At 44.2% G+C, this 21,770-nt stretch overlaps 1 protein-coding gene across 1 annotated transcript in view; it reads left to right on the top strand.

Annotated features, from left to right (window-relative positions):
* Positions 1-7,198: 7,198 nt before the first annotated feature.
* The window catches only part of LOC106723320 (transmembrane protein 132D), a 79,998-nt gene continuing 65,426 nt past the window's right edge, over positions 7,199-21,770 (top strand). Inside the window, exons 1-2 of the mRNA XM_014527471.1 lie at positions 7,199-7,247; positions 7,944-8,832. Coding sequence (XP_014382957.1) covers positions 7,199-7,247; positions 7,944-8,832 — 938 coding nt within the window. The remainder of the gene's footprint in view (positions 7,248-7,943; positions 8,833-21,770) is intronic.

Below are 21,770 nucleotides of genomic sequence, written 5' to 3' on the forward strand. Positions count from 1 at the left end.
TGGTCCAATCCTGCAGCCATTGGTGGAAGTTTTGCTTATGAAGAGATAAGAGACCTTCAGGCCTTTTATTGCCGCTGCTGCTGGCATTTTCAGGATCACACTGATGTCCATAGTTCTTCACACAAATTTTACCTCTCCATTTAAATTAGCTGATGTCATAATTTTGCATTTATTATTTTTTAATAGGGCTTTCTTTGGTAGGACCAGTGAGATTTCCACCTTTCAGGTGGGGGAAAGCTTGCAAAATGGTCAGTATTACCCCTTTCTCTCCTTTCCCACATACACCTGTTCCCAGTCCCTTTTTCTCCTGCAGTGGATACTTCCCTAGTGAAGGCAGAGCTATAAGAACCAGATAGGTCAGCAGGATTTATATATAAAAGCACTTTGGCCTCTAAATCCAAAATTATAGTCCCCAGGCCATTTCCTCACTCAAATTATGCCAAACTCTGGAGATGCCTGAAGTCTATACTCTCCTAAAGCCTAACCTCCTACGTTAGGGTAAGGGTAACGTTGTAGTGGTGAAGGTCCAGACATTTATGCAAGAGGCAAGGAGTTGGGGGGCTTTTGAAAGCCAGGAGCAGATTGAATCCCTCTCCCCGCTTTTGATAGGCGTTGATCTCCCAGTAATTAGTTTCTTTTCTTCTGCTGTGTGTCTGCTACACCTGAGATTTTCTCAGCCCCTCCCCTAGGCTGTGCTTCACTTGCTGTGCCTAGCTTCCTATAATCAGAGACCCAAGGAAGAAAGTCTTACATTCAAAAGCTTGTTTAACTTTATCCCAACTACATCTTAAGAATGGTCACAATTCAAAAAGGATTTGGAGAAGCTTGAGAGAGTCCAGAGAAGAGCCACGCGCATGATCAGAGGTCAGGGAAACAGACCCTACGATGACAGGCTGAGAGCCCTGGGGCTCTTTAGCCTGGAAAAGCGCAGGCTCAGGGGTGATCTGATGGTCACCTACAAGTTTATCAGGGGGGACCACCAGCATCTGGGGGAACGTTTGTTCACCAGAGCGCCCCAAGAGATGACGAGGTTGAACGGTCATAAACTACTACAAGACCATTTCAGGTTGGACATAAGGAAGAATTTCTTTACTGTCCGAGCCCCCATGGTCTGGAACAGCCTGCCACCGGAGGTGGTTCAAGCGCCTACATTGAACACCTTCAAGAGCAAACTGGATGCTTATCTTGCTGGGATCCTATGACCCCAGCTGACTTCCTGCCCTTTGGGCGGGGGGCTGGACTCTATGATCTTCCGAGGTCCCTTCCAGCCCTCATGTCTATGAAAAATCTATGAAAAAATCTATGAAAGAAATCCTTGCCTCTCACATCCTACATTGACACTGAAGTTCCTAATATGTCTAAAGTTCTGCTTCTGGGACAGCCTAGAAGTACCTCTGTCTACATGGCTGAGCAGCTGAGCACGTAGCTCACACGGGCATGCCTTTAAGATTAAATGTTTCACTGTCTGTCAGTTGAGGTACTTGATCTGAGCAGACCTGGTGGATCAGGCTCTACACAAGCCAGCAGGGGAGATCCTGTTGCTATGCCTGCTGTTAGATAATGACTTGGTACTTGGCGTAGGAGAGTGGGGTTCAGTTCCCTTTCCTGTCTGAAGGGGTTCAAGTCCACATCTTGAACACTTTGTGGTGTGTGAAGCTATTTCACTTTGCATGGGATATTTAAATACTGATTGTTCTGCAGACAGGGAACACAGTGAAGATGACTTGCAAGGTGCTACACCTCGGGAGAAAAAACCCGCATCATACTTATAGGCTTGGTAAAGCTACACTCGCTAGCACCATGACTGAGAGAGACTTGGGGGTCACGACTGATCACAAGATGAACATGAGCCACCAATGCAATGCCACAGATGACAAAATAAATAAAACTCTGGCTTGCATCTACCAATGCATCTCAAGCAAGACCTAAGATAGACATAGGCTTTGGCTTTGGATTTGGCTATGGTTATGGACATCAGGGCTGGAAGGTACCTCACAAACTCATTGGGTCCAGCCCCTTGCCCAAGGGGCAGGAAGTCTATGTCTGTGTCTCCCTGTCCCAGTAGTTACCAGGAAAACTTCAGTGCTGTGATGCTCGAGGCCTTCTGTGGAGTTAGTTCTTATTTCCTGCAAAGGCTGATTACTGGAAGGGCTAGCTGTCCTCCTTTCACCACCCCAAGGATACACTGCAGGAGGTGTAGTCTCAGGCTCCCCCCCTTTCCTGCAGGGCAGCTGCTGAGGAAAGAGTTACTCCCCTGAAGCTTCCAGTGGGGATTTTCTTGCCCAGGCCTGCATGGGCAGGTCTGGAGAGCGTGTGATCCCAGCAATCAGGCACTGACCCCGAAACTCTGTTACACATATGAGAAATGGCTAATGATGAAACCAGAAGCCGGGCTGCTGATCTCCGTGGTGACAAAGGAAGCACCGTGCACCGGGTGAAGGTGAAAGAGCATCTGGCGATGCTCTGTGCTGTGTTGAGGCAGGCTCTGTAATGCATCAGTCGCGTGCATTTTGTTAATTATAGTATTGGTTTAAGATCAAACATGGAAACATCTTTCCTACGCTGATTCTTAGAGAAAATAACAGATCCTGCTTTAAAACTACAGAGACAATTGCCAGCTTCTCCCATGCTGATTATTTCTGCTGATTAGTACTTCCTCTGTCACAAACCATGTCAGCAGCCTTCACTTCCCTGCTGAGAAGTAACAGCAAAAATGGCAGTAAGGCTCATTAAGACAGACACCAGCACCACTCACAGTTCTGGAGATATGAAAAGGCTTACTGTGATCTCTAAAATGTGTTGTTGACTACACAATTCTTGGTGCATGTGTGCTTCTACAGTGAAAACAGGCCTGCGTGGAAACCCTGGGTCCACGTGCACCTGGGCTGAAGCTCTGGATCTTAATTTTGCAGCTGCCCATCCTCGTTTCAGCAAACATATAGGTTTTCTTTTCTTTCTTTCAGACTGCATCACTACAATTTTCATATTTAATAGAACTGTGCACTGAGCTGTACTGTGCTGTATGCATAGCTGACCTGAAGCTTGATTATTCACTTGGAAAGGATGATGGGAAAGGGAGGCATAGTCTTCCTCAACACTTTATCTTATGCAGTAGGGAGTGAGCACGCTGAGGGCACAACTTGGAACTGCTGAGTTGTAAGGCTGGCTGTGACAGGAACGTGCAGATCTAAGGGTGACTCCTCTGGTAGCCCTAAATAGCTCAGGCCAGGTAATCTGTTGAAGGCCCTCTCAATATTAGCTGGCATTGGTTGCATGTGAAGCACAGGAGGAACAGTAGAGCCATGCTAGGAATCAGTCTGGTCACTATTGGCATCCCTAAGTAAGTGCATAGACACCCCTACAGGGTGTTCACCATTATACTGAGGTTTAGAGAAAGTAAATGAGCCCCCGGAGCACATTCATATCGCTAACGTACAAGGACAGGTAGCAGTGTATGGAAACACGCTGCCTTTCTCTGCAGGTACTGCCTCCTGAACTGGATGCGGTGTGCCACCGGCAGAGCAGGTGAGCTGATTCCCTGTGCTGAGAGGCAGAGTTAATTTGCTTAGGTGCAGCGCTGGGTAAGCATGCCTACACTGTTTCCAGTCCAGATCTCGTGCATGCATAGTGCAGCCAGCTTTGACACACACTGCCTGGCAGGGTGAGATCGGGGAATGGACAGCCCAGGGAGTCTATGGCAGAGCCAGGAATTGAACTCAGTTTGCCCAAGACTTAGCCCACTGCCTTAATCACAAGGCCACCTTCTTCATGACCATATGAAAACACATTGTCATGTCAGGAAGTTGTCATGGCTTTAGCCTCCAGGGCCTTTGTGACCTTCCCTCCACCCATTGCAAGACGACAGCCTCCCAGCTATGATATTACTCTCATAAGGGAATTTTTTTTTTTTTTCCGAATAGGGCCCTAAAGATAAATGTTCCCATTGAATTTGGTTCTTCATTCTTCATATGGGGAGGTATTTACCTGGTTGTTGCCGTTGGACATTTGTGTTGTGCAACCTGAGTTCTTAGGCACTAATAACTCCTTCCCTTGGGACTTGGGGATAATGAGCCTGTTTTAGCCTTTTGAAGTGAATTGCAATTGTAATTGGTATTTTGGTGGCTCAGGGTAGCTAACATCAGTTTAGGCAAACTCAGTACTTGTCAAGACAATAAATATTTAGGTCAGATGTCAAACAAAGTAAGACTAATAAAGCACTTGTGGAATAAAGCTTGGGAAATTGGTTCCCTTTGAATGACATCCATGGTGACCCTCATTGCTCTTCTGAATAAGTATAAGGATCTGAGGTAGCTGCAGAAGAATATGCAATTTATTGCACAATTAGGATGTGCGTCCTTGAGTACGAAGGTCGGGTGTTCAAACATGAAAGGTTGTGCTGTATTCGTGGCTGGTATTATTGTTTAACAGTGTGTGTCTTTGCTCTTTGGGACTGACAGTTCCTAGAAAGGATGGAGAGCTTATTCCTTAATATGATAGCCTGCCTCAGGTAATTGCTCGACAGCACAGTTAAGATAGATATCTGGTGGTAAGAGAAGCACGGTGTCATTGAAAATGTTCTTTCTCTGCCCAATGGTGTACAGAATATATCTGATACAGTTGCATTAATATAGTTCGGTGGTCAAGCAGGGTTAGATGAAAGGAAGCAAGTTCTTGCTACGGACCCTGATTGTGATTTGCCCTGAAGTCCCGTTAAACCTTTCACTTGATGGTCTTTCTCACTGCCAGGCAGGTATGGGCAAGCTTTGCACAGTGCTGAATTACACTCCTAAGAGATAACTGATAATCATTTGTACAAAGGAGCCAGTCCCAGGTCTTCAGAACCATTTCAGCCCTAAGAAAAGGGTTTAAGTGGCTGCAAGTGGTGCACTTTAAGCAGTGCATAGGCATTGAGTTGGTCCTCGGCATGGGGATGAACTGTACTCTGGATGTTTTTTGCACGGACCTTGTGTTGTGAATGCATCTTGAATGATACGCTCACATCTGGTGTGTGGACACTTTAAGTGAAGGTGTGATTGTGGCCGAGGCAGGCTTACCCTAGCAGCAAAGATGCAGTGCCACGGACATCAGCAGTGGCTTGTGTTTGTTTTTTTTTCTGAAATGACTTTTATTTTATTAAAATTGCTTTTATTATGTTTGCAGATCCTAGAATCATGGGAACACAAGAGAATCCGTGCTTTGTTTTTTATAGTATATTTTTAAGTTTTTCTCTGCAACATTGAACGGTAGAAACTTGTCTAGTAAAGAAACAAACCCAAAGGCAAATGAGAAGACAGCTGATTTATTATTTTTAAAAATGATTTTTTTTTTAAACTTAATCTCTTGCCTTCTTGTGGAGAGGGGGTAGAGAAAACTCAGGCATGTGATTTGTGAATGTTTCCAGATGCACAGTGTTGAGAAGGTCAAACCCTTGGTTATCCACACACTTTGTACAGAGATTCTGGTGTGCAGATTGGTCACCTGGAGTCTCTGCAAGCAAGCTACAGTATGCTAGATGTCTGGGCTGACTACAAGGACATTGTTCAAGGTCCTCTATGGCATAGTTTCTCAACCTGTGGTACGCGTGCCCCTGGGGCTACACGAGACACAGGCAGGGGGTACGCGGGTACCCCAACACTCTCTCTCTCGCCCTCTTTTCCTCTCAAAACTATGGCAAAAAAATTAGTGCAATTTAAAAAATGAAATTCCCCAGTAATAATCTGGTGTTCAGCCCTCCTATCTTTGGCTGACATCACCTGTAGCCCCGGTACATACTTGAGTTGTGCACCCCTGGTGTAAAAGGTGGCAACCCTACCCACACCAGCTCAGACATCTGTCATATCACAGCCTTACATACACAGCCCTTCTTCCAACATACGGCACACATTAGTCTGTACATGTAAAATCCCCTGGAAAATTGAATGTTGGGGTATTTATTACAATTTTCAGAAGTTAGTCGCTACTTAAAAGGTTGGGGAACACTGCTCTGTGGAAGCTGATACTAGACAATTTTAGGCCAGAAATAGGGCACCAAATTTTAAATTTGGATAATAATTTTAAATGAGGATAATGTGGGGTGGGGGTCAAGGACTCTGATAGATTCTCTGAGACTGGTGATTTTGAAATCAAGATCATTTTTTTGTGTCTTTTTGTTGATGTGGTGCAGTTCAAGGAGTCATTCAGAGAAGTCCTTATGGCCTGACTGGATGTTGTGGGTTTATAATCTCTGAATCTCCAAAACCATGCTGGGATTATATTGCTGTGGCCCAGTATCAAAACATTTCTTGTTGCATTCTGCCAGGTGCCAAGGGGCCAAAACCAGGCGAGTTACTGTAATGAAACTGGAGCTTTTGGGCCAGGGCTCTATAGAAACTCTAAATTGGTGATTTTAGCCTAGCAGAATCCAGCCTTCCATGGCAGGAAACTTGTCTACATGCATAGACAGTCTACAAAATGACCATCCTAATGCCAGACTCCCTAGTCATCTTCTAACCTCTCAGGGGATACAGGAAGAGATGTTTGGAAGGGCAGTTAAATATGCCGGGAGTCTGCAAGGGTTTTTCCATGGCTCTAAACCAGTGCCGTCTGCAGGGGCTATATCAGTATGCTGATCTTCTCTCCATCTTTTAAGGTTTAATTATGCAGGTCTTTAAAGCAAACATAAAGATAGCACAAAGGAATGCCATAAAGTCTGCTGGCAGCAAAATACACGCAAATGCTAAAAGCACCATTAACTAACAAGGCTTGAATCCCCCCAGTGCGTTCTGTGGACTATTTGCCACCTAGGTTTTTTGAAATTTTCTCTGAATTTGGATGGTTTTCTAGTGCATGATATCATGCAGGGGAACAATCCCATGCCATTCTTTAAAAAAAAATAAAAATCAAATTCTAGGTGTAGTGGCAATGGGTTTTCAATGACAATGGCTTGCTGCTAAGAAATAGTGCATAGAGCCAGGATAAGGTCTAACCGAAGGACTAAAATGATGCTTTAGCAATTCAGCTTTTTGCAGTAGGGCGGTTGTCACCCCAGAGGAAGGTCCGTTCACTGGATAGTCAGATGTCCTGTTGGAGGGAGAGGGCTTGTGCTGTATCCACAGGCTTGGAGGTGAGAGGAGCTAGGCCACTCCTGGACATCCTTGGAAAGTCAGCCCTTGGTTACTGTAATGATGGGTACTGGAAGGCAACTGCTAGCTTGATAGACATGAACAAATGGTTTCAGTCCCTGGCAATGAATGAATGCACATTTAAATGTAAGTGCATGTTTGCAACTAGAACAGGCAGTGTGGACCAGCGGATAAATCACTGGACTGTTTTCTGGCATTGTTATTAATTGCACTCATAAGTTGCTGTGTGTCCTTTGGAAAACCACTTTACCTGTGTCTGATTTTCCTGGTCTTAAGTATTAAATCTTGGAGGCAACACTCCTTTTACCTTGTTTGCATACCTTGTATAATGGGGCCCTGTCTTGATCAGTGCCACAAAGTGCTCTTACTAGTACTTTATTCAGCAGGGGGGTCTCCAGGTGACTGTCAGGGTACATCTACATGGTTGTGCAGAGATATTCAAGCTAGGCGGGGTACCAGAAGCAGTATAGCTGTGGTAGTGCAGCAGCCTACCCTGGAGCATTGCCTTAGTGGAGCTATGCTACTTGGGGTACCTGAGCTATCTCAATACGGCACTGCATTATACCATGTGGATGTACCCTAAGATATTTCTATCTACCCAATTTATCAGAACTCATGAAGCATGAGGCAAGAAACCCAAAAAACAGCCCTTCTCCCCCAAAGTCAGGTCCATAAATTGCCCTCTGATTTTTCCGAACAGCATAGGCTGTCGTGAGAACTACATCGTCCTTGTGATTGTATGAAGGGGATGGGGTTTCGATGGCTTCCAGATGCTGAATGTTTTCAACTTGGAGCTTCTAAAGTCTCCTTTTCTTTTAACAGTGACAGAGACTCGAGGGATCCTGGAGAGCATACAGAGATTTTCCTTGCTGCCGACTTATTTGCCCGTGAATTATCATATCCACAATGCAGACATTTCCTTCTTTCTTAAGGAAGCCAACCAGGATATCATGAGGAACTCTAGTTTGCAATCCCGGGTGGAGTCCTTCTTTATCTATAAATCCAAGAGGCCACCTGTATTAAATGCCAGCTATGGACCTTTCTCCATTGAACAAGTAGTGCCCCAGGACCTAATGTCATCTTCAAATCCATTTGTATCCACCAACAAATTTTCCTTTAACTGGAAACTTAAAGCCTACATCATGAACAACAAAATTTACCTAAGCAAGCCCAAAGTTCAAGTCCTCTTCTACATCCTGGGCAGGGACTGGGATGATTACAGTACCACAGAGCGGCTGCCTTGCCTGCGGGTGTTTGCCTTTCGAGAGACCCGGGAAGTCAGAAGCAGCTGCAGGCTGAAGGGGGATCTGGGATTGTGCGTGGCAGAGCTGGAGCTTCTGCCGGCCTGGTTTAACCCTCCCACGGTGGTTGCCGGCCGCAAGAAAATAATGGATCAGTCTGAAGGAAGCCCTGTGGAACTGTATTACGCCATCCAGCCGGGTGATGAGAAAGGGGAGTGCACTAAGGAGGACACGAGGAAAAGTAATGGAATCAGACCAGGGCGCAATGACATTGATGAGTCAGGACCTCCCTTGCAAAGGATTGGAAGTGTTTTCCTTTACCAGGCACATGTTGGCCCTTCATTAAGCGAAATGAGGTTGGATAATAACATCGCTATCCAATACATACCAAAGACTGTCAAACAAGGTGATATTCTGACTTTCCTTGTATCCATTGCTAAAAACTCAACGGAGGATCAGTTCACATTGAGGTAAGTCCAGTCTAAATTCCCTTGGTCATTTACAGGCAAAGTGGCTGTTTGTGGGATGCATTTATATATGCATATAACAGGGGACCAAATATATATGTGTGTGTATACAAATATATACATATATATACATATATATATATATATATATATGTATGCATATGACAGGGGACCAAAAAAGAATATATATATGTATGAATATGTGTATATATGTGTGTGTGTGTGTGTGTGTGTGTATTTTAAGTGATTTTTAAACTAACAGAAATCAACAGTAAACAAGGGACCAAAAAGGGGGGGGTGTGTGTGTATATATGTATGTGTATATATATATATATATGTATATATGTATACATACATACATACATACATATACCTATATACACACACACACACACACACACACACACACACACACACACACACGTATACATATATAATGGATATGTGTATGTGGATATGTGTATATAAATTGGGTGTGTGTATATGTGGGTGTGTGTATATGTGTATAGATGTGGGTGTATGCATGTATTTATATTCCTTTTTGGTCCCTTGTTTACTGTTGATTTCTGTTGGTTTAAAATTTACTTTCTCAAGTATAAATTAACTGGCTGGAGCCTTCTTACAATTTCTGCCTCCTAGAAGAAATTCCAACATTATCACTAGTTTGATTCTCTCTAGTAATACATTGTCTCCTTTCCTCTTTTACCCAGACAAATATTGAATGAACAGTATGAAAAATAGCCTCTGCAGGGAAAGGGCAGCTGCTGCTTGAAGCTTTTTCTTTGAGCATCTTCAAGGGAGTTTAAAATAGTAGATTTGAGAGCCACTCATGTGCCAATAAGAGCAACTGCAAATTACCGTATGAGCTGGAATTTGCAGAGCGCCTCGACATGACCTGATGTCATTACAAGCCTCCTGTAACATTACTAAGGCCCGAATTCAGAAACGCTTTTAGGGACCTAGTTCCTATGGAAATTAATTGAATCTTTCTGGATCCAGACCTAAATGCCTCACCCAGATGGCCTGTAAGCCTTATTAAAGTGATAATATTTTCTGCTTAAGAAGCCCCAACCCCTCCCCCTGCCATTATCAACATAAGGAAAATAATTTTTCTTCAACCCGATCTAGGAGTTGCAGAATTTAGAAGAAGCCAACCCTGTCATTTGCAGTGCAGCATCGTTCTGTTTTACTTGGTTGCTTCTCAGGCACTTAAATGATAGTGATGAGCTCAGTGTCAGAACCTCTGTAGAAGAGTAGGAGAGCTGGGAAATGCCGGGCCGCGCCGTATTGAACCGCGAGTGCTGATGACACATCGGAAGATTAACCATGAGGCTTCAGCGGCCAGTAGCTGTGCACTACACGCAACTGAGGTGGTCCCCAGTGGCTGCTCTAGTTTCAAGCTTGTCACTGAAGCCGTGCCAACAGCTTACGCTGGGATTGCGCTGGTGACAGTGCTATGGAAGAATGGTGCAAAGGGCTAATTTCAATCTATTATCCCCTACCAAGGAGTGATGTCACTTCTCTTAGGCCTGGGGGGATATGTCATAGTCTCAACTTGAGCGATCGGCTGTGCTTTGTGCTGTGTTTTCTTTTGGAGTATGCTCTAGCGACGAGCTTCAGCTCGTAGGCTGAAGGAACATCAGGCCCGCTGCCTTCACGAGAAAAGACACTTCCCTAATAGCAAGTAGTTCACTGGCCTCTGTAACAAATGTCAGACAGATACAACACAGTCAGCAACTAAAGCGCGCTCTATAGATGCCGGCAACAGAGCTTGGCACCTTCTTCTAAAACACAATCCAAAGCCCCAGTGCTCTGACTTGAGATGAAAGGCGATTTCTATTCCTTGCCTTTGTATTAATGCAAACCCTAACTTTTGTAGCTCACGTTATCTCAACCTCTTAGAAATTGGAATTGCAACAACAGCACAAGGCTGCAAATGCATTTTAATCTCTGAAAATGCTGAAATATTGGGCTTAAGCCTTGAATCACTTGTGCTGGGGTGTAGCAGGTGGAATTCAGGGGAAATCAGTGGGGTGATGTTGGCAAGAGTGAGTGCAGAAACAGATTTGGTAGCGTTCAAATCTTTCAAGTGCTGAACCCAATTGTCTTCTACTCAGACGGGTGGGATATATGAACTGCTTTGGAGGAGTGCTGTCTGCTGCCTGATCTGTTTAATGCCAGGAAGGTGTGGTTACAGAACGAGTACTAGTAGGGCATCCTACTATTTGGGCAGACTGACTAATCTCTATGCTGTTAGCTATTGGGAATTCAAATGGCCTGTCTGACAGGTAATTGTTCAGCCACACTTTCCTAGTTATTTGTGTACTTGTGATTTTAAAAGGATATAGCTTCAGAGGCATACAGAAATTGCTACTACGCTTGAAAATTGGTTTAACAGTAAGTATTATAAACCCTTTCAGTCTAAAAGAGAACAAATGCATCCAAAAATTGTTTTTTACCTTTAGAAATAAGGGCCTAAAACCTGATATCAAAGCCTGTATGGTCCAATGAATGGTGATAACTTGAAAGCGGAGCTGGCTGGAAGAGAACAGGTCCATTGTGTGACAGATTTGGAGATTTCAGAATTTGGCTTTGTTTCAAATTGAAATGGACCCTGGGCATTTCCAAGTTCTCTAAACAAGAAAAGTCGAAAACAATTTGTTTTTGATCAATTGAAATGTTTCGGTTTTGACTGTGACTGTTCCAACATAGAAGATGATGCAATGTTTTAGAGAAATGAAATGTAATCTATTTTACAAATGAAGGATTGAAAAGCTTCATTCCAAGAATATGAAATGGGGCATTCCAACATGTTTGGAAGGTTTTTGTGCGGGGAGTTTTTCTAAAAGGCACATTTCCCAAGTGATGAAGCGTTCTGATTTCAAGATGGACGGGTTTCTCTGGAGATAGCTGCAACAAAGTCCTTTGGCCAATTTTACTTTAAATGCCACTGTAATAGCCGAGTGGTTAGGACTGACTTTTACACTGTAAGAGGGGTTGTAGCTTGTACTAGGTACTGCCAGAAGCCTCCCTTCCCTCCCAACTCTGCCCACCATGTTTCCCAAGTGTTTCTGTGCGTCTAACCTGTTCTTAATACTTAAGTCATCATTGTAGCATCAGTGTTCTTCTTTTGCCTCTCAGTGCAATGATTGCAATGCAAGCCCTTGATGGTTTGTCTGTGTCTTATGGTTAAGCCGATAAACAGCCACTAGGTCACAGTGCTAGGAAATGGCAAATGTTGTGGTCTGTTAAATGCTTTGGGTAAAATTCACCTCTGTGATGAGAGCTAGTATTATCCCAGTGGCTGAGCAGGGAGTAGTGGTCTTGCCAGCTCTCTGCACAGGGCAAAGCGGCACCCTCTGTGCTTACATGTTGAAGCAGCACGATGCAGAAGTTGCTCTGCCTGTCATATATTATAGTCTAGGGAGGGAAGGAGAATTGAAGCAGAGGCTTTATAAGGGGGGCTATGGCTTTGGATACCCAAGCCTTATAGAACTGGATGTTTCCCATAGGACTGGGTCATTCATTTCCTGATGTAGCTTTGAGATTCCCACCTGTGGTGCGTGTCTAGACAAAAATGGATCAGCAGCGGCTGAGTGCAGCAGCCAGCCAGAGGCTCCCTGGTGCCCGGTGGCCAGAGCATTCACTTGGGATGTGAAATGTCTGGTTTCAGGTCCCTGGTCCACTGAATACTTAAATAGTTATACAGTGTAGGCCAGCTCCAGCAGGGAAGATGTAGAGACAATAACCTGATGTTCAGAGCCCTCCCATCTGGGAGTTGGAAAAATGGCAGATGAGGGACTTGATCTCTCACATCCCAACTGAACGACTGCTAGGCTTTTGGCTATTTTGCCCCCTCGCTTTTTTTTGTCCCCAGCTTTAGCTCAGACACTCTCAGAATCACATTTTGCAATAAATAACTTCAAAATTCATGGGAAATTTAGGCTGTATGTTATGTGCGGCTTCCCAATATTGAGCAGGATTAGATAGTATAACAATACGGAAAGCCCAATCTCTTGGGCTGTTTAAAACTAGATTGGCTATGTACCAAAAATATTCCGAAGGGAGCAGTGGTGTATCATTCACCTCCCAGGAGATGGATAGCCTGATTTAACAGGTCTTTTCCATCTGTGATGTTTCTGAGGCTATCAGTTTTGCACACCGGGCTACACTGGAATGAGTGCAGGTATATATAAATATCCTGCTAAGCATTCATTTTGCTGCTAGTCTAAATGCTAAGGGTTAAAAGACATTAGTGGCCTGGCAATTTTAATCTTTCTGAAACCTGCCCTGTGACTGAAGTTACGGTCTCCTATAATAAAATAGGACCTGACATGTCAGTCTAGTATATCCATTATTTTGCGTAACCCTGCCTTGCACATTGCCAGTTACACAGAAGACAGCACTGATAATATGCAGCCTAGCAGGCTATTCTGATTTCAGAACGCACAGTGCAGCAAGCAAGTAGTAGAAGCCATCAGAGGCCATTTCTTCAACCTAATTGTGTTTAAAATTCTCTGAAATTTATAAATGCGCTGGCTTGCAGAAATACAAACACGGTGCAGCTTTGAGCAGGGACCTCCGGCCCTAAAAAATTGGAAATATGAAGGCATGCATAGAAGTGTAAAAGATGTGTTCATTGCTCCTTAATCCTACCATTTAGGAAGAAAGGAATAGGAAAGGGAATGGCTCTGTTGATTCCCATCACTGGAAACTAACAACTAAAAAATGCAACAATCGTTCAGCTACTCAACATAATGCGGGGGGAAAGAATAGCAAGAGCAGAAGCCGGCAAGCATGACAGTGCCCCTCCCAGTCATGGATGTAGCCCTGAAACACAGGAACTTCCTTTACCTTTACTTCCTCAGTGCTTTTGTGCTACTCTGCAACTGGGAACACGGAGCCAATGGTTTAATTAGATCCTTGAAAACTGTCTTGCCAAAGTGACTGTCAGTTTTGAAAAATCCCTACCATTTGCTTACTAGTAGCGAGCCATGAGAATCCGGTTGGACTGATAAGAGTGAACAAACAGAAACACGACCAATAGGAGTCGAATGTCAGACCTGGATTACATTGTTCGCATGGATTTATTTTTCTAAGACTCTCTTCCCCTCAATGAAAATAGAATGAGGGCAGATTAACACTTAAGGTCTGCCTTCGCATACTAATATCTGTCCTATCAATGAATGACATTTCAATCTTCATGCTGCACATTGCAGCCCCCCCCCCCCCCCGAGTGGCACCTTTGGGTGTGCAGGGAGCTCCTAATGGGCATGCTTTTTTGCTTTGCTCTATCAAAAGCAGTGCAGACATTGTATTAAATGAACAATTTTTATTTGATATGATTTGAGAGAGAGATTATGAGGGAATTAATTGGGCACAAGAATGAAGCCCTAGTGCCACTGCCCCAAGCCATTTTTTTTCCATGTCCAGCCTCTGCCAATGGACAGTAACCCTGGCTAGAGACATATAAACCAGAAATATACAGCAGCACATGGCAGAGATGTGCAACCAAGCCTTCTGAGACTCACTTCTAGCCTCCGACCCAGAGGCAGTTCCCTACTCTTCTCCCTTCTTAGCCGCCCAAGCACAACCCCAGATTCTGCATCGATTGCTCTTGATCTAGTCACAGCTTTTTCTTCTCAGAGGTATCCTATCCATGGCAAGTTCTTCTGCAAAAGGATTCAAGCCTTTCTCCACTCTGCTAGCTATAGGAAGTGATGGGGTTGATGAGGAAGTTGCTGGATGAGGTTCCTTGTCCTGTGTTGCACAGGTAGTCAGTAGGGGTGTGCGAAGCAGGTTCTATTCGATTCGGATTCGGCCTGAATCGGGGACAGTGATTTGATTTGTTGATTTGGATCACTGTCCCTGATTCGATTCAGCCGAATCCGAATCTGAAGATTCGATGCTGATTTGGAGAATCGGTGATTCAGACATGGACACAGCTTCAAATGTTTTTTCTACATACCTCGAGATATGAGCACGGCTTGTGAATGCTGTGATGCTGGGGCACGTGGACGGTCCCACAGCAGTGCAGGGGGGCCCTCCACATGCTCAGCGGCAAACCTGGAAGTGGATCAGAAGTACTTCTGGTCCACTTCCAGGTCCACCAGGAAGTGTGCCGTCCCCCGTCCCCCCCCGGATTGGCCATGGGGGGACCGTGGGTTCCTGCCCCCCCCCCCGACCCAGGAGGCACCAGTCATGGAGCCAGAGGACCGTGGGAGGGGGGGACCCTGCATGCTCCCTGGTGGACCTGGAAGTGTCACTTTTGGGTCACTTTTGGTGGACCTGGAAGTGTCACTTTTTGGGTCTGCTGCTGAGTGCATTAGGGAGCCCCCCGCGCTTCTGTGGGACACTCCATGTGCCCTAGCATCGCAGCATTCACGAGTCACCTGCTAACTAGAGGTATGTAGAAAAAACATTTAAAGCTGTGTCTATGTTTGAATCTCTGAATCTTTCCAAATCTCTCCAAATTGATTCAGAGGGTTTTGATTTGGTTCAGAGAGATTAGAGTCCTATGATTCGATTTAGATTTGGAGATTCGGCCACCAAATGAGGGCGAATCTCCACCAAATCAGATCAGGGACCAAAGCTTTGCACAGCCCTAGTAGTCAGACTAAATTGCAGTAATGGATTGAATATTTGTCAATCAGTGACTGGGGAAAGGAATGGCGGTAATATTTCATCTAAGCTCTGTCAGCAACCAAGTACAGTTTGACATTTCTGTCACTGCAGTGGCAGGGTATTGGCAATGCCCTCATCTTCCCTGCCTTTATCTAAGGCATGTGACATTTTGGTTTTGTGCCTGGTATGGGAGTTTCAGGGGACAACTGGGGGGAATCTTTGGAAAATGGTTACCTGCACATGTGGGAGCCAAGAAGGGGTTTTTTTGGCCTATGCTTGTCTTTCTGCTTAAAGAAATGGACAATGAAATAGTTAATTGTTGGTTCTTACTTTGTTGTCATTATTTTCCAGAGTTCAAAAAGATTAGACCCAGCATATTGACTGCTGCATACTTCTGAGTGTCCATATTTACAAGCATACTTGTAAAGTTCATAGAGGGACAAAGAACTGATGTATCCAAGCAGCCTGAATGGGAATAAAGACATACTCTAAGAGAAAGATGCTTTGATCAAGCATACCTTAAGCTTAGTGTTTGAACTTGGAACCTGAGAGATGCATTAACCTCTTGAGTTACCTAGCCTTGGATATCTCCCTTTTTTCATGACTTTGCCAAATCTATCATGCTGTTCTGTGAAGTTGAAGTCTGGTGTTAGATACATGGGTTTGAAGTAAACCCCAGGTAGACCCCTGTACCTGTATGTTGATGGCTAGAAAATGGCATTTAAAGGTTTGCTTTTGGGAACTGACTTATGGGTAAACTAAATATGCATTAAAATAATGGTCCAGGGCAATGGCAAGAGTTAATTGATTTCTAAAACCCTGGTTGTTGCACAGTTTCACAACCTTCAAGGCAGACAGGGATAGACACACCGGCTGAGAAATTGTAGGCATGTTCCACACTGTTCCATAACATGAGGTAAGGTGGCACCAGGTCACAGTGCCAAGCTAAGAGCCCTTGGGCTTTCTGTTTTGGGGGAGGAGACCAACTTAGGAGGACACCAGGAAAGCCCAAATTAGGGTGTGTGCATGTGATGGGTTTGTGAAATAAAGGAATGTGCTGACAGAACATGGACAGCATGACAACTGCAGAGAGACCAGTCAGCAATGCCCACATATCAAGAGTCATCAGGAGGAGAAAAGAATAAAAAGAAGGGATTTAAAGATTAAAAAGAAGGGATTTCAGAGCAAAAAAATTGCTTTTTCTAGAAACACTGAATAAGAAATTAGGAGCACTTTTATGAGCCTTAACAAGAACCCAAGCTTAGATCCTCTAACTTTGTGTTCTTCTCATTAAGACACATTTATTTCCATTGATAATGTTGTTCTCCTGCTCTGCTCGTCCCGGATCGTGCACTGTTAACTTTCTATTTTCTAAACAGTATCATTCCTTTTTATAGCTTGCAGCACTGTTGTTTGAAGAAAGAAATAATGAGCCAGGTCTTCAACCTGCATAAAGTGAAAGTTGATATAGGTGGTTTATATATTGGTCCTTGCTCAGTACATTATGGTCTGGCAGCAACCATGTTCTAATTTCCAGTGTTGCCAGCTCTTGTGATTTTTTTTTTTTAAGCACAAGATTTGAGATAGCTGGTATTTTTTTTAGAGCCCCAGCTCCAGGTCTCAACAACCACAAAGTAAAAGGCTTTGGGGCACTAATACTTCCCCTAGCTCCAGGAGGAGGTGACTTTTCCTGTACCCTTCTCTCTATTCCTCTTGTCCTGTATTCTGTTACAGTGTCCTTCTGCTTGGGCAGAGTGAATGGCTAACCATTTGGCTTCCCTGTAAGCCCTGGTAGTGGGAAGGGAAACCATAAAATGGAATCCCCATTCATACAGGTTGCTTTTACAGCTGAGAGTTTGCCTACTCACCAAAATTTTACCAGTGGTATCATAGAAAATAAGAGCTGGAAGGGACCTCAGTGGATCATCTATTCCCACCCTCTGCTCAAAGCAGGAACAACCCCAACTTGATCATCCCAGCCAAGGCTTTGTCTAGCCGGGTGTTAAAAACCTCCAGAGATGGAGATTCCACCACCTCAGAAGTATCTGAGCTGTTCCAGCCATCTCTCTGCCTACACATAGGAGATAGGTGTATGCAAGCTACATTTATTTTGCACATAAGGTGTTACTGTGCTTCTGGCTAGCATTACTGTTGCCTGTACTACTGTTTAGCATTGCCTTGTAGACTGCTCTGTGCCTGATGAGCTTGCTGCAAAACCACATTCTATTTTCTTATATAACTCAGCAACTATAACAAGAGACATGTGAACAGCTAGCTGCACTGAAAATATAACCTCTAGCCCTTAAAACTGGGACAAAGAAGAGTTAAGAATGATTGTTAGTCAAGAATAGAGCGGAATAAGGGGGAGAGCTTTTTTCCCTCACTGTTCTGAATGAAAACATGTGGCTGGCATATAATCTACAAACCAAAAAAATGTAGGGTTGCATAATAAAGCCATGGGCTGGGTTATTTGTAATGGGGAAGGTAATCGAGGCTACAAAGGAAATGTTTCAGGATTCCTTGTGTCATCAGTGAGAATTTTTTGAGTTTGCTGTCAGGGTTGCACATAGTCTCCAAGAAGCTTTTGGCTGTGTCCCAGTTAGCTTGTTTGGAGGAGGCTAGAACTGAAGTGGAAAATCCGTGTTCCCATCTACATTCCTGGAGAGAGGGATGCTTTCTTGCAAAGGTGGGGGGAAAAAAAGTCAAATGCTTAGCCTGAGCCCAGGTGCTGCAATGGGCTGAGGTGGTTGAGAAACATCAGTTTCTCATCATGCATTTGCCATTGGGGCAGCCCTCCGCGCATGTCTGAAGGAAGGCTTGCACTCATGTGTCTGAATCAGTAGAGGCACCTTGACTGCTCTGTTACCATGGCCTCTTTTTTTTTTTGCAGTGACAGTAATGATGATATCAAATGATCTAGAACTGCTCCTGGCATTGAACACAACAAGCAGCCATGCTTCAGTTTTGCAGCTAGAGGGTGTGGGGGATCTTTCTCTCTCTCTCTCTTGTGCACACACATGATTTCCATGTTAAATCAATGTCAGCTTGGGGTGTATCCCAAAGATTGGCAGGACGCCGTGCACTCCAGAGTCCTTTAGCTTGTCCTATGCAAGTGGGGTGAGAATGCACAAAAGGAATTGTTCTGAGTTGGAGGAGGTAGGAGGCTTGGAAAAACATCACTGTGCAGGCCGGTGTGAAACCAGTGAGGCAGGCTTCAATGCAACAAACATTTTAGAAGGATAATCTTATGATTAAAATACTGAACCTGGACTGTGAAGATGTAGATTCAGTATCTGGCTGGACTACAGGCTTCCTGCATGATCTTGAGCAAGACAGCTAACGTGTATGTCCTTCAGGTCCTCATCTGTATAATGGGTATAATAATAGAGCCTTCCTCCCATTAATGTCTTGTTCATTTGGACTGTAAATTCTTCAGGTCGGGGTACTGTCTTTATAATGTGTGTACACAGTGCCTAAAATGCTGGGATCCTCCTGCTACTAAAATACAAATAATAATATCTCAGGGCCTGCATGCCTGCCATTCATACCATCAGTTAATACCAAGTGATATCCATGATATAGGGACTACACACGTTATCAGAACGGAGAGTTTTTCCCCTTCTCTAATGGAACTGAAATACGAGTGAACAGTATTGTTTATTTTATTATTTGAAAACTGTCACTAGTTTTCAGAAGTCCTGTCTTGAGTGGCAGCAGGACTTGGCATCCGTGTTCATCATTTGAAGCCAAGGGCTTCTGGCAAAAATGCTTTTACCATTGCTTTTGCTCCAGTGGACTGGAAATCATACTTTGAACAGATGGAATATATAGGCTGTACAGGTCAAAAACGAGAAAAGACAGTCATGCAAAACAATCACAGGTCAAAAACTAGTGTTTGCTTCTGAATAATTTTTGTTCCAGAGGAGCTGTGTTAAGTTTTTGGAAGTTCCTTCACTCTGATTTGGGCCAAGAGGATCATTCTTCAGCTGTTATGCTATAGATAGTAGTCCTTGCTATTTTCCATGGCAATTGTTGTTCGCACAGTGGAGGGTTTAGACTAGTTAGATGTGAAATTGCTGGGCAGCCAACATTGATTTTTGCGAACGACACAGCCCATAAGATCAAAGCTCTGTTTTTATGCACCGTAAAGACTAAAATTAGCTATTCGAATGTGTGTACGTGCAGGGGGAAGTGGGAAGGAGGACTGGGGGAGGGAAAGGCCTAAGACAGTGAAGAATGGAGTAGTGCTTTGAGCTATGGCTTGTGATCAAAGCACTAAATTGGAAGCCACAAAGAGCTGGGTTCTCATTTCAGCTTTCACACTAACTCCCTGTCTAGTCTTGGTCAAACCACCGAGCCTCTCTGCACCTCAGTTTCCCTACTGATAATATTGATAACACTTTGAAGATGAGAAGTGGTATGCGAGTGCTTAGTGATGCTGTACAGTGAAGTCTAGCAGGAATAAATGCCCATCGCTGTAAGAGACTGAATACTCTATGTCCATAACCTACTGTCTTCCTTTTCTTTAGCAAGCAAGTGAAAATTGTGGATTCTGTTGTGTTGCAGCAGAGCGCTTGAAAGTCCTATAGAGCAGGGAGTGCTGGAGGATACTGTGCATAAAAGAAAGTGATTGCAGAAGAAACATTGTGGCTTCAGAAATCACAGGACATTAGGGTTGGAAGAAGTTTCAGGAAGTCACCTTGTCCAACATCCTCCCAAGGGAACATCATCTATGTGTAAACCATTCATCAAGTGTCTGTCAAATCTGCTCTTAAAAAAGGATTGGAGATTCCATAACCTGTCTGTCCATAACGTAGCCCATTCTTAATGCTTAACCACCCACAAGAAATAGAAGTTCTTCCTCATACCCAATATACGTTTCTCTTGCTGAAATTAAAGACTGTTACTTTGTCTTGTCCCGTGGCCATAGAGAATAGTCTGTCTTCATCCTCTTTATAACCATTCTTCAGGTATCCAAAGGCTGTTATCACATGATGTGATTCACATCCCCCTGTCTCCCTCAGGAAAAAAGGTTGGAAGAAAGGGATTACTCAGAAGACTGAGTCATGTTTCCTAGGGCGTATATGTTTTTTGTTGCTGTCTGCTGGACTCTTTCCTATTTGTCTAAATCTCTCTTGAAGTGTGATGCCCAAAACTGGGCAGAGTACTCTAGCTGAGGCCTCACTGGTGCTAAATCAAGTAGAGGAGTCACTTTCCCTGACTTACAGGCCATACTCCTGCTAATACAGTGGACACCATTGATTCACAGTTCACCATTGATTCACAAGGCTCCCTAGGTCCTTTTCTGCAGTGCTACAACTTAGCCAGTTGTTTCCCAATTTGTATTTGTGCATTAGAGTCTTCTTCCCTAAGTCCAGGGGTTTGTATTTGTCCTTAGTGAATTTTATTTGTTTAATTTTTAACAATTTTTCCAGTTTATCGAGATAATTTTTCATCCTAATCCTACCCTCCAAAGTGGCAGAAGCTCCAATCAGCTTAGCATCATCTGCCGACTGTGCTCCCAATCCTATTATCCAAGTCAATAATGATGATGTTGAACAGTAATGGACCTCTTAGGAATCCCACTTGATACCTCCTTCCAACCAGATGTTGAGCCTTTGTAGACTATTCTTTAAGCAGGATGATTCAACCACTTAAATATCCCCCCTTAAAGTACTTTAATCTAAAATGTATTCCCTTAGCTTACCAATGAGAAAGTCAAGGGAGACGGTGAAAACCTTTGCTATAATCAAAATATATCCCATCCGCTGCTCTCCCTCCGTCCACAGAGTACATCACCTCATCACAGAAGGAAACAATATCCTCTTGCCACAATGGAACAATAACATCTTGCTACCACGATGGAGGACAAAAATGCAAATGTTGTCTTATGCTGCAGCTACTCCAGTTTTCAAGAGTTCACTGTACTTATTTTAAATTCCAAAGTAAATTTGTGTTAAATTCATTATATTATGAGGAGTCTGTAACAGGGACCTGGCTGAGCCCTGTACTTGCCAGGGCAATGACTGCCAGAGTGCTCCAAAGGCACCGTACTCCCGGTTGGACCCAAAGAAAAGGGTAAGCCTGCGGGCCAGCAGCACACTCCTCCACACTCCTGCTCCCTGTGCGGGATGGACATCCAGTGGGTAGTGCACTCTCCATGGACCTATTCCCTAGGCCAGAGTGCAAGCCGGAAGCTGGGCTCCATACGGGCCCAGGGCCCAGCCTGAGAAGAGGGCAAGCAGCTGGCACCACCAGCACTGCATCACCAGCACCTAGAAGTCCCAGTTACAGGAGCTGATGAACCCCTCTGGGGC

This window comes from Alligator sinensis, unplaced genomic scaffold (assembly GCF_000455745.1).
Source record: "Alligator sinensis unplaced genomic scaffold, ASM45574v1 scaffold628_1, whole genome shotgun sequence".
Taxonomy (NCBI): Eukaryota; Metazoa; Chordata; order Crocodylia; family Alligatoridae; genus Alligator; species Alligator sinensis.